This window comes from Leopardus geoffroyi, chromosome E1, assembly GCF_018350155.1.
Source record: "Leopardus geoffroyi isolate Oge1 chromosome E1, O.geoffroyi_Oge1_pat1.0, whole genome shotgun sequence".
Taxonomy (NCBI): domain Eukaryota; kingdom Metazoa; phylum Chordata; class Mammalia; order Carnivora; family Felidae; genus Leopardus; species Leopardus geoffroyi.
In genome coordinates, this window is record NC_059330.1 from 15,119,190 (window position 1) to 15,134,515 (window position 15,326).

The 15,326-nt window shown below is 46.8% G+C and overlaps 1 protein-coding gene across 1 annotated transcript in view; it reads left to right on the forward strand.

Moving 5' to 3' along the window:
- PITPNA (phosphatidylinositol transfer protein alpha) overlaps positions 1–15,326 on the forward strand; it is a 40,507-nt gene that overhangs the window by 11,156 nt on the left and 14,025 nt on the right. The window contains exons 4-10 of the mRNA XM_045490478.1: positions 1,817–1,908; positions 5,834–5,841; positions 6,898–6,972; positions 9,121–9,204; positions 11,100–11,177; positions 11,328–11,438; positions 12,212–12,334. Coding sequence (XP_045346434.1) covers positions 1,817–1,908; positions 5,834–5,841; positions 6,898–6,972; positions 9,121–9,204; positions 11,100–11,177; positions 11,328–11,438; positions 12,212–12,334 — 571 coding nt within the window. The remainder of the gene's footprint in view (positions 1–1,816; positions 1,909–5,833; positions 5,842–6,897; positions 6,973–9,120; positions 9,205–11,099; positions 11,178–11,327; positions 11,439–12,211; positions 12,335–15,326) is intronic.

Consider the following 15,326-nt stretch of genomic DNA (forward strand, 5'->3'; position numbering starts at 1 on the left):
CTTCCATCATCTCTTGCCAGCCATCATCATCTCTTACTACAGCGCCTCCTAACTGTTCTCCCTGCTTTCCATTTCTCTGCTTCCAGTGTTCTGTCCAAAGATAGATCTGTTTGTTGCTCCCCAGCTTAAAAGTTCTGGATGGGGACACCTAGGTGGCTCAGTCGGTTGAGCGTCCAACTTTGGCTCAGGTCATGATCTCACAGATTGTGAGTTCGAGCCCCATATTGGGCTCACTGTTGTTAACCTGTCAGCACAGAGCCCACTTTGGATTCTCTGTCCCCCTCTCTCTGTCCCTCCCCTGCTTGTGCTCTCCTAAAAATAAATAAATAAATAAATATTAAAAAAAAAAAAAGTTCTGGATGGCTTCCCTATGCCCGAAAGTATGGATAAAGTCCATACTCCTTGATGTAACTTATAAGATCTTTTATGACCAGATTTTGCATCTTTTCTTTTCTTTTCTTTTTCATGTTTATTTATTTTTGAAGAGACAGAGACAGAGCATGAGTTGGGGAGGGGCAGAGAGAGAGGGAGACAGAGAATCCCAAGCAGGCTCCAGACTCTGAGCTGTCAGCACAGAGCCTGACGTGGGGCTCGAACTCATGAACCGTGGGATCATGACCTGAGCCGAAGTCGGCCGCTCAACTGACTGAGCCACCCAGGCGCCCCATCCTGTTTTCTTATATTTCCTGCCTCATACCTTATACCAGCTACTCCAATCTTCTCTTTCTCCTAGCTTTTCTAACCTCACTTTCTGACCTTCTTTCTAGCTCAGTCCTACTCACACTCTATTCTGTGTTTGTGTAATTCTTATTTTCTCTGAGGAGCCTCCCCATGTCCCATGCCTCCCACACCGTGTTCTCCCCGCGCTCTGTCCCCCCAGAGCCCTGGGCTCACCCGTTATGGCATATACACGTACAGTGCCGTCCTCTGCCTGGTTTGCTGGACTCCCTGCTCGCACGTAAGCTCCATGAAGCCAGGAGCCATGTCTGTGTGATTTCTGAATGTGTCCTGGTGCCTGGCACACACAGGAGTATTTCCCTGAATGAGTGTGTCGGTGAGTGAATGAATCTCAGAGGGTTGCTGAGTGCCTGAGTCAGCTCTCTGCTGGACTTAGCTCTTTTGTCTTAGGCCCAGGCTCTAAAGCTGATGAGATCGTTGGAGCCTCTAAAGACTACATGGATTACCAGCTAAAAACGAAGGCAGAGGAACATATGCACCTTTAAAAACAAACAGACAAACAAACAAAAATGGGCTCATACTGTACCTGCTGTTCTGTAACCTGAGATAAAATGAATTGATGAAATATTTTGTCCTGGGAGTCAGATGGCCCTGAGGCCCTTCTGGCCTCCCAGAACTGACGAAGCAGATCAGATTATCTTGGATCCCATATCCAAGTTCATCAGCCTGTCGGTCACTCTGGCCCATAAGCCTAGACGGGTGAACTCTTGGAGTTATCACATCCTTGCAGGGTGTAGTATAATGCCCTGGGCCTGGTGAGCTAAAAAAAAAAATGGGTAATGATAATGTAAGGACTGCCAAGCCGTGGCAGGTAGCCCAGGGTCCCACCTGCTGTCCTGTTCTGATGGGTGGTGAGGTACTGGGGCGAGTAGTGGGTAGATGTTAGTACCCAGCCGAGCCTGGGCGTCAGGCTCTGACAGGTGGCCTCTCACACACAAGAGTAACCTGCTTATCTCGTGGAAATTTGCTCGTCAACCCCACTGAAGAAGCTGGGGCTGTGGCCTGAAGAATGTGATATAAAAGCCCACCGTCTTTTCTCCTCTCCATTTTTCTTCACAATCCCTTTTTCTTACCACAGCAAAGTGCCCACGTTTGTTCGAATGCTAGCCCCAGAGGGAGCCCTGAATATACATGAAAAGGCATGGAATGCGTACCCTTACTGCAGAACTGGTAAGTGCAGACCTGGCCAGAAGCTGGAGTTTGAGCCCCAAGGTGGACCGAGGGTGTGGTCAGGTAGGCCCAGGGGTGGCAGTGAATTAGGGTTTGGGGTCATACCTTCATTTGCCAGGTTAAGCCAGTGATAGGATGAGCCTGGGGACTCCCTCCGGGCCGGTGGTGAGCGTCCGTGCTGTCTAGTACAGTTTGGCAGCCAGCTGGGTGGGAACCACCAAGGAGTCACGGCCTGGATGGCATAGAACCAGCCCGCCTTGGTTGGGATGGTATAAATTGTTCATTTTTTACTCAGAACATTTCCCCTATCGCTATGTAGTCTACTGTTTTTTTAATTTGTAATGTCTGAATAGTATTTTATTCTGTGAGGGTACTGTGATCTTTTTAAACCACTCCCTTATTGTTAGACACTGAAATTTCCAGTTAAATATAATATATTTGGGTTTGGCTTGAAAAGCAGCTTTGAGTCTGAGGAACTCTTAAGGGAGGCAGTCGTAGGAAAGGACCTATAAGGTGACCTTCTTGCTCTGGGGGAGGGTCAAGCCTGTGTGTGTGTGTGTGTGTGTGTGTGTATTATATAGATATGTATTATATATATATATATATACACATCTATCTATATCTATATCTATATCTATATCTATATCTATATCTATATCTACACACACACACCACATAGAATATATGTGCCAGATCTGGGGAGTAAGGAGGCAAGGAGGGAAGGTAGTTACTGCTAAGAGCCCTGAATTGAAGGCTTACACAAAATCAGCATATTCTGTATTCAAGGTATGAGTAGGGGTGGAATTATTGTCTTAATCTTGGCTATCTGGAGTTTCTGGAAAGGAAAGACTTGAACCTCCACAGAGAACTTTCTCTTCTAGACATTCTGGGATTCCTTTTGAGTAATTCAGACTCTTAGCATTTTAGGATTCTTAGGTCTTGAAGGCTCTTTAAGAGTAGAACTCTTGGAGGACCGAAGCCAGTACTGATCCAAATCTTGGCGGGGGGTGGGGGGTGTCCTTAGAGGTCCCCTGGAATTTGACTGTGAGTTAGTTGAGTGGCCTTTCCCCTGGCCAACCTGCATTTGTTGGCATAGACAGTCTGGCTGTGGGGCCCTCCTGCCAGCCTCTACTTACGTGTAGAGTTAACACCTGTCTCATTTGTTGGAACCCGGCACACCCTAAAGATTGTATCTGATGAGGATGTTCCACCCATGGAGTCCTTATCCTGTGGACTTTGGGAGTGACTAAAGGCTAGAGCACAGAGTCATTGCTCTCTCCAACCCTCAGTGGCCCTACAGAGGTTCAAGAACTTTGTTTCAGGCGATGGACAATCTTCGGTAGAACCCGGGATGTGTAACACTTAGAGTTTTATTGCAGTAGCTGACAGTGCAAATACCACAACTCCCTAAACAGTGCAGGGCATAAAATTGTTAAATTCTTGGAAAAGAGGCATGCACACACTTTCTTAAAAGACACTGCCCACTGTGGCTGGGTGTGTCTGGCCTAGGGTCAAAGGTGAATTTTCTTTATGTCCAAGAGAATTGCATGGAGCATGCATCATAAAAACCTTAACCAACATGGCATAAAAGTGATAAACAGATAATGTGGACTCTTTGATGCCTGGGTCAGTGTTCTGCGTACAGAGCTTGTGTTGACTCAGAGACGCCTCTGTCCTCTGAGTAATTCTGGGGAGAGTGTGCTACAGCTGACACGGGCATTTTTCTAGATGCCAAGTGTCCATTCACATATTGTCCTGATCCTTAGCAAAAAAAAAAAAAAGAAGAAGAAGAAGAAGAAGAAGAATGTAATTTCTAAATATTCCATGAAGAGGAGAAGCAGGGAGTTAGGGGAGTAAGGTTGGTTTCCTCAGTGGGTGCTGGTCTCATAGCCAGAACTCTCCATCATACAGAACGAATATGTTGAATCTTAGATCTGCTTAGTTAGACATTGTTTTTTGAAATTCAGAGATAGAAATAAGGAGCCAGAAATACGGGCCAGTTCCCTCTGGTGGGAGAAAGATCAATAGTTCAAACACCTTAGCCTGGCTGAAGTAAAGTTTGAGGCGAGAATGGATAAAGGAGCATAGGGTGTCTTTTAGAAGGCTCCACCCCTGCTCTGAGTGGAATGAAAACGGATTTGTGATGCTCTCTTCACTGTCTGCTCTTTCCGTCCTCTGACCTTGTTTCTCTCTGTTTCTTTCCTCCTGTTGCTGGTAAGGAGGGGGTAAGAGGGGGCTTGGCCTGTGATTGAAAGTAGGAAGAGGGAAATAAATGTTTCTCCTCTTGCCTCTCCCTCTAACCTTAACCCGGGCCTGAACGCGGTCTCGGGAAGCCATGGTTTTAAAGTACCTGATAAGTCTTATTTGGAGAGCCGCATTTCCCAACTGCAAAGCGCTTCCCGAGACTCTTCCAGTGTAGCTAGTGTTGTGGTTTGAAGAAAAGGGTCTGTTCTGAATGCAGAGGTGTTTGGAGGGACAGGGAGGACTAGAGAAGATTGGGGGAGCTTGTTTGGTCACCTGAGTTGACATTAAAGGCCAGGGAGGGTCATCACCCTCGTAGGTTCAGAAACCTAGTTTGTCAGAACTGAGTGGATCCTTTTCTCAGGGTCTCAGAAAGACTAACGCATGAGAACCCCAAATGCTGATATATTAAGTTGTATTGAAATACAGAATTAACTAATGACACCGGGTATTCCTGTTTGCTGACTAGAGTGTTCTTTCCTTGGGGACCCCTCTACATGGGAAACCAGCGCTTACTCAGTACGCCAACACGCGGTAGAAATGTCCATTTGCTTAAGTGATTCGACTCTCGTGTCCATTGATGAGCATATTCTGTCCCCACGGAGGCCTGGCTACTAGAACATTGCTTGGAGTACGCGGATTCAGGATCCGGTGGTTAGTTGGAGAACCTTAGTGGCTCGTGTCGTCAAACCGGCCCCGGCTGACACCGCTGTCTCCACTGTAGAGACGGGGCTGACTAGATGTGCCCTGGAATTACTGCCACCGGTATAACACGGGAGAATTTCTGCCAAACGGGCCTCTTTGGCCTCCTGCTCAGTGGATATCATACCTATCATTTCCTTTTTTGTGAACTGATTTCCTTCAAGCTGATAACAGGACAGGCCACGTAGTTAATAATCTTAACCGGGTGCTTTCTTGCAAGTATCTTTCGTCGGACTCAGGGAAATTACTAGTAGTCTCTTGGATTGTTTCTATACAAGGTGGGCCTTCTCTGTTATATTTCAGCGTTTCCTCATTTTAATCTCAGGGGTAACCTCAGTTTCAGTTTTGGAGTTATGGAGTTTGACTGTTAGCCCCATAAGCTGTCCAATATGGCCGTGTGACATCCATCAGAACCTGAGATAGCTCCTAAATTCAGAGGGTACACAGTGACCTGGGCTGTTGTCAGGAGGAGAGCTAGTTTGTTCCCCAGTGACATTAGAGCTGCAGCCATTTTCTCTGGTAAATAATTGATCCGTGCTCTCCGAAGGGGTCTCATTACAATGAGCAGGAGTATAGAGGGCGCGAGATTTGGTTACAGTGACAGGAAGCGTGCAGAAGGCCGACAGACAGTGTCTGGCCGCAAGCGCCCTCTGTGCCCCGGGAGGCGGTGGGAGGTGACGCTCTGATGGCAGAGTGCTGGGTCTCAGGGGGCTTCAGCTCCTCAGAGCCAGCCCCTTTCCTTGCGCAGCTGGGAAGAATCCATTCCAGATTTGGTCTTTTGGGACTTTTGTATGAGTGAACCTTGAGGCTTGGTACATTTGAAGCACCAGATGCACTCACGGGGCTTGAAGGGTGACTGTGGCATAAGCCCCAGGGAGTGGAGAACTTTTTACTACCGTGGTCCCTGGGGGTGAGGGGCAGATATTTATTGATCCTCATTAATCTTTTTCTCTCTTCTTTCCATGCCCTTGCCTTGGAGCAGTTATTACGGTAAGAATTTCCGAGGGGGGAGTGGAATTGCAGATGATTTATAAGAAAAGAGGAAATTAAAATATCACTACACTGGCGGTTCCTGGGTGTTCCTCTCTGTCAGGAGACATGGTGCTGTTGAGGCTTAATCCTTTCGCTCCTAATGAGGAATTTGTTAATTGGGAAAGTGGCCTCTTGCCGTAAGCTGCATTGGCATGTGGCTTTGTAGGTCCGGCAGTGAGGACCACGGGTCTCACGTGTACAGGATGACCCGAGGCTCTCTCCCGCCCTCCCCACGTCATGCCTTCTCAGGGTTTACGAAACCTCAGTTCAGCTGACTGATCGTGGCTTTCCCATGTGCGCACCTGTGGACCCCAGGCGGCACTGCCTGTTGGCAAAATTGTGAAGGCAACGGGGTGTCTTTTCCACGTCCACCCCCCCGTCATCACCCCTTCTCTTCACCCTTGGACACCACATCCGGGTGTCCGTCCCTGCTGCTCAGCGGAGGCGGCTTCTGCCCACCTCATGCCCGCTGAGGAGTTCGGGGCTAATGCGTGCCTCCTCCAAGTAGCACCATGTTTTAAACAGCATCAAGGGAGGAAGCACCAAGGGTTCATTTGCTGAGAAGAGAACTTCAGGCCTCGGCAAAAGTCTGGCTGGCGGATGGGGCGCCGGTGAACATTTGGTTGGTTAGGAATATTCCTTCTCACATTAACCGTTGGCACCCTGTGCTTAAAGCAGGATGACCGAGTTGTTAATTACGTGGATTGTGAAGTCAGACCAATGTGGTTTTAAGGCCCAGCTCTGTCAGTGTCCCCGTGGCCTTGGGCAAGTCACTTCCCTGCTTTGAACTTCACTTTCCTCGTCTGTAAAATGAGGGTGATAGTACTACAGCCCTTGCAGACTGGGATAAGGAGTGAACAAGATAACGCGCCCCTAGCATGTTGTGGGCGCCTCGTCAAGTTGGCTGTTACTGTAAGATAAGCTGGAGTCTCTCAACCGCCCGCGAACAGTAATGGGAGATAGTTACTCTCCACCCTTGAGGCTGGTGACCGTAAGGTGTTTTCCCCCTTCCAGAATGAATACATGAAAGAAGACTTTCTGATTAAAATTGAAACCTGGCACAAACCAGATCTTGGCACCCAGGAGAATGTAAGTAGCACTTCCCAAGAGCCCAAGGACTTGCAGGCTGCAGAGTGGCGTTTGAGGTTCTGCCCAGAGCTTCTCCTTCGCTGCCTTCCCCGTGGTCCCATTTTCCCTGACCATGAAGGCAACAGCCTGTACCTAGACCCTTTCTACCAGCATGGGATTGCTCTAATTTGCCAAACATGATCTCCAAGACTCCATTTTTCTTTTTTTTTTAATTTTTTAAATGTTTTTCTTTTATTTTTTGAGTCAGAGAGAGGGAAAGAGAGAGCACAAGTTGGGGAAGGGCAGAGAGAGAGGGAGACACAGAATCCAAAGCAGGCTCCAGGCTCCGAATTGTCAGCACAGAGCCTGATGCAGGGCTCAAACTCACGAACCATGAGGTCATGACCTGAGCCGAAGTCAGACGCTTAACTGACTGAGCCACCCAGGCGCCCTTCCAAGACTCCTTATAGGGCCTTCTCGTAGAGCTGAGATTGGTCTAAAATGCAACGCTTGGCACAGAGGAATTGTATTTTTAAACCACGAAGATTATAGGGGCGCCTGGGTGGCTCATTTGGTTAAGCAGCTGACTCTTGATTTGGGCTCAGGTTGTGATCTTGCCGTTTGTGAGATCGAGCCCTGCATCGGGCTCTGTGCTGACAGCTTGGAGTCTGCTTGGAGTTCTTTCTCTGCCCCTCCCCTGCTCATATGTTGTCCCTCTCCCTCTCTCTCCAAATAAATATTTAAAAGATAAAGAGAATTTTCTCTCTCCTCTCTCTCTTTCTCCCTCCCTCCCTTGTTTGTTCTCTCTCTCACAAAATAAGTAAATAAACATTTTTTAAAAAGGTGGGGTGGCACCTGGGTGGCTCAGTCAGTTAAGCATCTGACTCTTGATTTCAGCTCAGGTCACGATCTCACAGTTTGTGAATTCAAGCCCCGCATCGTGCTCTGTGCTGACACTGCGGAGTCTGCTTGGAATTCTCTATCTCATCTCATCTCTTCTCTTCTCTTCTCTTCTCTTCTCTTCTCTTCTCTTCTCTTCTCTTCTCTTCTCTCTGTCTCTGTCTCTCTCCCTCCCTCTCTCTCTCCTTCCCCCCCCTCCCCCTTGCTTGTCCGTGCTCTCTCTCTCTCTCAAAATAAAATAAATATTTTTAAAAAATAAAACATGTTCACATAAAAACTTAAAAAAACGAGAACAGTCTTCAAGGTAGACTGTTCAGTGAAAAAAAAGCATGATGCAAAACTGTGTATTTGTGTTACCATTTTTTGTTAAAAGAAAAATCTCTCTACATGGATGTTTGTGCATAGAATCTGGTGGTGGTGGTGTTACTCAGGAGGGGACTGGAAGATAAGCAAGAGAAAGTTTTTTAAAAGCATCAAAGTAAGCAGTATAGGGGCACCTGGGTGACTCAGTTAAGCGTCCGACTCTTGATTTTGGCTCAGGTCATGATCTCTGATTTGTAAGTTTTGAGTTTGAGCCCTACATCAGGCTCTGTGCTGGTAGCGTGGAGCCTGCTTGGGATTCCCTCCCTCTCTCTCTCCCTCTCCCTCTCTTTCTGCCCCTCCCCTTCTCATTCTCTCTCTCTCTCTCTCTCAAAAATAAATAAATAAGCATTTAAAAACAAACAAACAAACAGTATATGGCTAAACAGGGAACAAGTCCACAAGTGTTTGTAGTCTTTATAAAGGGGAACATACACAAATAATGTTAGTGCTGTAAGTAGCCCTGAGTGTTCTGGCCTGCTGAAACCAGAGTGTTACTTCTCTCTTGTATATCTACTTAAAATCCTTCTCTTGTTCCTTTGGATAATTTTGTCTATAATTCCTTACTGGTAGGAATTGCACATCGATGGCTACAGGAATAGCTGTTCCTAGGTGTTCATTCTGTTGTAATATTTATTTATTTTTGAGAGAGAGAGAGAGACAGAGCATGAGCAGGGGAGGAACAGAGAGAGAAGGAGACACAGAATCCGAAGCACGCTCCAGGCTCTGAGCTGTCAGCACAGAGCCCAATGCGGGGCTCGAACCCGTGAACTGGGAGATCATGGCCTGAGCCGAAGTCGGACGGATGCTTAACCAACTGAGCCACCCAGGCGCCCCCTTAGGTGTTCATTCTGGATAAAGGGTGCTTTGTAGTTGACAAAACCTACACAGTGGTCCTTGTTCCTACAGGTGCACAAACTGGAGCCTGAGGCCTGGAAACACGTGGAAGCCATATATATAGACATTGCAGATCGAAGCCAAGTACTTAGCAAGGTAGGAACTGGTTAGCGACGTGGGCGGCCTTTGAGGTGCAGAAATGACTTCCAAGTGTCAGAGAAACCAGGGAACCGTACCCAACTTGGCTCAAAGGGAAGTTCTGTCTCAGCTATTGTTTATTTTATTTTTGTAAAGTAGTGTTAAGAATTCTCCTATCTTGACTTGGGGATTCCACCAGGAAGATAGTGGCCCGGATGTATGTGTCCTGTTTAGCCTCTGGGAATTATCACCGGACGGTGTAGGTGCCGAGGATAATTTGCTCAGCTGAAATGACACTTAGCCTGAAACTAGTTTTCAAATTAATGTTTCCAACCCAGTAATTAAAAAAACACTTATTGCCTGCCTGTTGTGTTTGGAAGACTGTGTTCTATGGATTCCAGCAGAAAAATGAAAAGACAGATGCCCTCCCCCCAAGAAGTTGGTGGTGGCTTGTCAGAGTAACACACATGGCAGCACATGCCCAGAAAAGGACAGTCACTACTAGACCATGAACTTGGAGAGAGCCGGGACCAGGTGTGTCCTGCTCAGTGCTGTGCTCCCAGGAAGTATTTGTTTAGGGAAGGAAAGTTTAGTTTCTTCCTCATTCACTACTTTTCCTATTTGACGGGGGATATTGGGATCAGGGCAGAGGAATTTGGCTCTCTGCCCATTGGTGGGAAGTAAGTGTTTGCTCTCCATATCCCAGGGGTATGACACCTCTTTCTTGGAGTCGCTCTCTGTGCTTCGATATTTTGATCTGTATGTCTCCAAAAAGACAGGAAAACCATCCTATGCTTCCTTGTGTGATAGCCTCACTTCCACCCTCAAAAGTTAGTGGCTTTTTCAAAAAGCTTTTTATTGAAGTATAGCATACAGCAAAGTTTATATATCCTAAGTGTGTAGCTTCATGGATTTTCTCAAACTGAGCATACCCAGATATTTCTCCCAACAGAAATGCTAACAAAGACTATGGCTCTCTGAGGATTTTGTCAACTCTGGTGGTTTTGTGTGCATGGAGATAAGCAGAGGTGGGGAAGATATGAATAATTAATTTATTTGTTTTTATTTAAGTATAGTTGACACAAAAGGTTGATCTTTTTTTTTTTTTAAAGCACACATAATTTTCATTTTGGGAAATACTTTATGACTCGTGTGTATGCGTGTGATTTGTTTTCTTCGGTATTTTCGTTAAGTAGCTCTTAGAGTGAGTTTGCTTTTCTTAAGCCCATATTAGTGCAGAAGAATAGCCACAGATTAAACTTCTGTTATGGTTAATTCACACACAGCATTGACCGCATTATAAATAAGTTAAGTGAGACTAACAATGGTATACAAGAGGACAGGTGCCATACAATGAACGTTTCCAGTAATGATTTTATTAAAACAAGTCAGTTAAAAACAACAGAACCAGCAGGAGATTGGATGAGATTTCAGGTTCGACAAGCAGTTCTCATCTATGGCCAGGTTTTAGAATCACCTGCGGAGGCTTAAAACAAAAAAAAAGAAAATTTGCCCTTACCTGCAAATATTCTTATTTGCTGGGTTTTAGGTGCAGCAGCCCAAAAATCTGTATTTTGAAGAAGCTTTCCATTCGGATGCTTATCCCAGGTTGAACATCTGTCTTAATCTGGAAATATGTGCCTGCTCAGATAGTACTTGACTTGACACTTTCATACGCATAAAACTGAAAACAAACTGTGACAGAGAAAATCACACAGAGCTCTCCTCAGAGGCAAATGTAAACGGTTCTATATCTTGTTTATAAAAATTTCCCATGTTTTCTATACACCAGCAGCTTCAACTGGTATGAAGTGTATTCTGATGGAAAAACCTAATCTCTGTGTCTCTCCCCCTCCCGCCTTCCCTCCTTCTCTCCCTTCCGACCCCAACTCCAATTCTACCACTTCTCTCAGGATTACAAGGCAGAGGAAGACCCAGCAAAATTTAAGTCTATCAAAACAGGCCGAGGACCCTTGGGACCCAATTGGAAGGTGCAGTTCACATCCTCACCACCAGGGGGCAGGGCACAGCATGGGCAGACCTCTGCCATTGAGGAGGGGAATGGCTAGGGTGGGCCGAGGGAGAGCCAGAGGTCTGCCCTCTTAGTTACCTGCCTGCCTATATGTGTGTTTCTAATACAGCAAGAACTTGTAAATCAGAAAGACTGCCCATACATGTGTGCATACAAACTGGTCACTGTCAAGTTTAAGTGGTGGGGCCTGCAGAACAAAGTGGAAAACTTTATACATAAGGTAAGTGACCAGGGTAAGGCCTTTCCCGTGGAGGGGAGGGGGGGGGGGTTGCCCAACAAGATAAGTGACTTTTATCCTCAGGTGGGTGACATCAGAATATTTCGGTTTGATTTCCCAGACCCCACTTCCCCTTTCACTTAACTGTCTTACAGTTGAATGCTGTCTGTCCAGGAGCACCACATGTTACAGGGAAGGAAACTGAAGCAACAAAAAGGAAACAGGAAGGGGTTTTCTGTGACTGAGCTTCAAATAAAACTCAGTCTTTCTCTTTGCTTGAAGCCGAAAGGCAAGAGGCCGCATGAGCTAAATTCTCCAGCACCCTCAATTCCTGAACTGGACAGACCTAAGGCATTTTTATAGCTTTTTCTCTGATGTGTTAGAGCCTCGCTCCTGGGCCACATTTCATAGCTGCTGGCCGGTTTTAACCTGGCCTTAGGCTCCAGAGACAAGAAGGGAAACTTGGCACAGTTTTTGGGGGGGCCTTGGCCGAACTGTGAGCACATGCACTGCCTGTCTTGCCAGCATTTTGGACACAGGGCCTAGGCTGTGGGGGGGCTCCCTCCTACCTGAGACGTTACCTGTTGTCATGTGAGGGCAAAAATCACTGACTTTTGGGACCCAAGGGCTCACCCATGTAAGCCAGCCGGGCACCACTCTTCCCCGCCCACCCCCGGAAAGTGGGGTTGTTGACACGGAGATCGTGGGAGGGGAGCTGCAGCAGTGGCCTCTGCCTTCTGGTTCTAACTTCTAACTAGGTTCCCTCCTCTCTGTAGCAAGAAAGGCGTCTGTTTACAAACTTCCACAGGCAGCTGTTCTGTTGGCTCGATAAGTGGGTTGACCTGACCATGGACGACATCCGAAGGATGGAAGAAGAGACGAAGAGACAGCTGGATGAGGTAAGTGGGTGCCTGGAAGAGACTGGGCTCTCCACCCAGTCGATCCCCGAAGGAGACTGTCATGCGGGGCAGTTCACAAGGGCACCGCCTGCGGCTCTAGGAACGCGTCAGTGTCCACGTGAGTAAGGTCTGGTGCCAGGTGGCATGGAAGGAGAGACAGCGAGCTGAGGCCTTGGCGTACTCGGAGAGACGAATATGGCAGCGTGTGCTGCATGCCAAGTGAGCGCTTGCTGCCGTGGTTCTTTGGAACTGGAGGGGTGGGGGGAGCCGTGCTGGGCTGCGACCTCGAGGGGGCCCCTGGGAGAAGGCAGGCTGGTCGGATCCGTGAGTACCATGCACATCCCCCACGGAGGACGGCAGCAGCGCACACACACAGCTAACTACTGAAGAGGGTGGTCTTGAGCTATATTTAGAGTTTGGAGCCTTGGCTCTTTTGGGGGAAGCGGGGGCTTGGCGTGGATCCAAGGAGCCGGAGGCCTACCACTCGTGCCGCCTCATTTGGGGATGCTTCTCTGCGAGGCTCGCTCTGAGGAGATGGTCAGTAAACAACATTCAAACACTGACTGTGTGTGAGGCACCGTTCCAAGGGCTCTTAAATACGCCATCTCCTGAGATCCTCATGATACCGGTGAGGAGACGCCACTGTTGTTGCCACCCTCAGACGAGGCTCCGAGAGTCCAGCTCGTGATACGGGCAGGGTGATACGGGCAGGGTGAGAGCCATAGCTCCAGATCACTTGGCTGCTTTTCCTCCCTTAGATGCCATTTGGGGCCGTCCTGCCCTCTCGGGGCTAAAAATAAGGCAGGAAGCTCTGTTTCATAACTGCCGTCCATTTCTCCCTCCTTGCCCTGGGTGGGTTGGCGTGGAGCCAGATGTCGGGCAGACATTGCTTTGCCCAGCTTCGCCCAGCTCCCCGGTAGTGTCTCTGGCGAGACCCAGGCCTGGGTGCCCATGGTGCTCCCGCTCCACTGAGCTGGTCTTGGGTGCAGACTGGGCCCAGGCGTTCTTCCTTCCCTAGTTCCTGTTGAAAGCAGATGTTCTGGTTATTCATCCAGCTGCATTTAGCAGGGAAGTGGCAGGATTTTTGACACAATTCCTGATTCTTCTGCTAAGGATCTTCAAGGAAATGGTAGATTTTTAACCTCCGGGACTATATGAGAGAGAGGCCGGAGTGTTTTGGTCACCCTCGTCCTGACAAAAGAAGGGAAAAAAATTACCAAACAAAGGAGCGTGGTGACTTCAGGGTTCAGCCTGGAGCTTCCGTCACCCACTGCCTGACAAGGTATACCGGGGCTCATGGAGGCGTTTGCGGACAGCCTTTCACTCTTTGGGCAGAATTTGAGTTCTTGGAGCTGGAGGAACTCTCCAGAGGAGCTCCTGGATCTGACTCTGAGATTCAAAGTTTGAGAGTCCTCACCATTGGGGAGTTCTTTTTTTTAATCCCCACCTCTCTCTGTGTGTTTCTCCATTCTGTGGAGAATTGTGCCAAAACCTTAGAAGACCGCTGTCCTCCAGGCTAACTGCAAATTCAGGAAACCCGTTTTAGAACTGGAATTTTAAACAGTTTGTAGTAGAAGAAAAAGGGAAAACCAAGTCTGTGTCGTTGTGGGACATCTTTTGACCTCATCAGCAACTGTACCTCTGGCATACTTGTCTTTTTTCTCTTTTTTTCCCTCCTTCTAAAAATATTTTTATCAAAGTTTTATTTTTATAGTTATATTTATTTTAAAAAAACTTATTGGGGTATGATTGGCACACAGAAAGCTGCACATATTTAATATATATATCTTGATGAGTTTCAGATAAGTATACATCTGTGAAACCATCACCACAGTTTTTGCGTGAACAAAAACATCACCTCCAAAAGCATTTTTATAGTTTTCAAACTCAGATGGCGTCCCCGGCTTATGAGGAAGAAGCTGTCCTCCTCTGCCCTGCCCTTGGAGTCCTGCCCCCAAGAAGCAGCCCCTTGCAGTTCTTCGGGGTGTTTCTTTTGTTAATGACCTCCAGTATTTCCAAATAATATGCTTAGGTGCTTAATTCTCAATTTCTCAACTTTAGATATTAATGGTCGACTTTTCCTATGATTTAGTTCCTGTACTCCACCCATCACTCACTCTCTTCTCCCTCTTCCATTATCAGAATTTTGGGTTAATTCATTATTCTGTTTGTATTATTACAACTTTTTTGTTCATTTCCCCATCTGAGCACTTTAGTCTTCTGCTGATTTCCGTTCCTTTCTTGGAAAATTTTTTGTTTTTTAATAATACAGTTTGAAACTAGTATGTTAACGAACTGGAATTTAAATAAACACCTGGGGAAAAAAAAGATAAGAAGTTAGTAATTGCCTCCCTTCCTTTAGTTAGCTTAGTTTTATGTATCTGTGTCATTAAGTTTTGTTTTTGAATCTTTACATGGACGATTGGTCTGGTCGTGTGGCGTGTGCCGTGTAGTAACGTAGGTAATGTCAGTTCATCCTCACCGATTTTGCTCCCCCCTCAACAGACACTCTGATCTCAAGATCTCCTCAGTTCTGGAAAATGTGTTTGTATATCTATTTCATAATTTTTTCCCCTCTGTTTCCTTTATTCTTTTTTCTGGAATTTTTATTAGGAGTCAGAAATCAGACTTAATGAAGTGACCTCATTTTCTTATGTTTTCTCTCCTTTTTTATCTGCCTTCTGAAGATATTTTCCAATGTTTGCTTCTCTCTCATCTGTTGATTTTAAAAACATTTTCAAGCATTTCTTGCACCGTGTTCTTTTTCTTCAGTACTTTTTCTGTTTTTCTCTGTGTGTTATCTTCCTTTTCTGAGGCTTTGGCTTTTTGTTTTTGTGTTTGGTTTTTGAGGTTTCTCTGCCCCTCGTGTGTTCTTTGTTTCCCCTGAGCACCCTTCTCCCGTTGGACTCCGTGATTTACCTTAGTGGCTTTCCTTAAATGACTAGCGGTCCTTGGCCATTCAATCACATCTAAGAGTGAGCATGCCATGGGA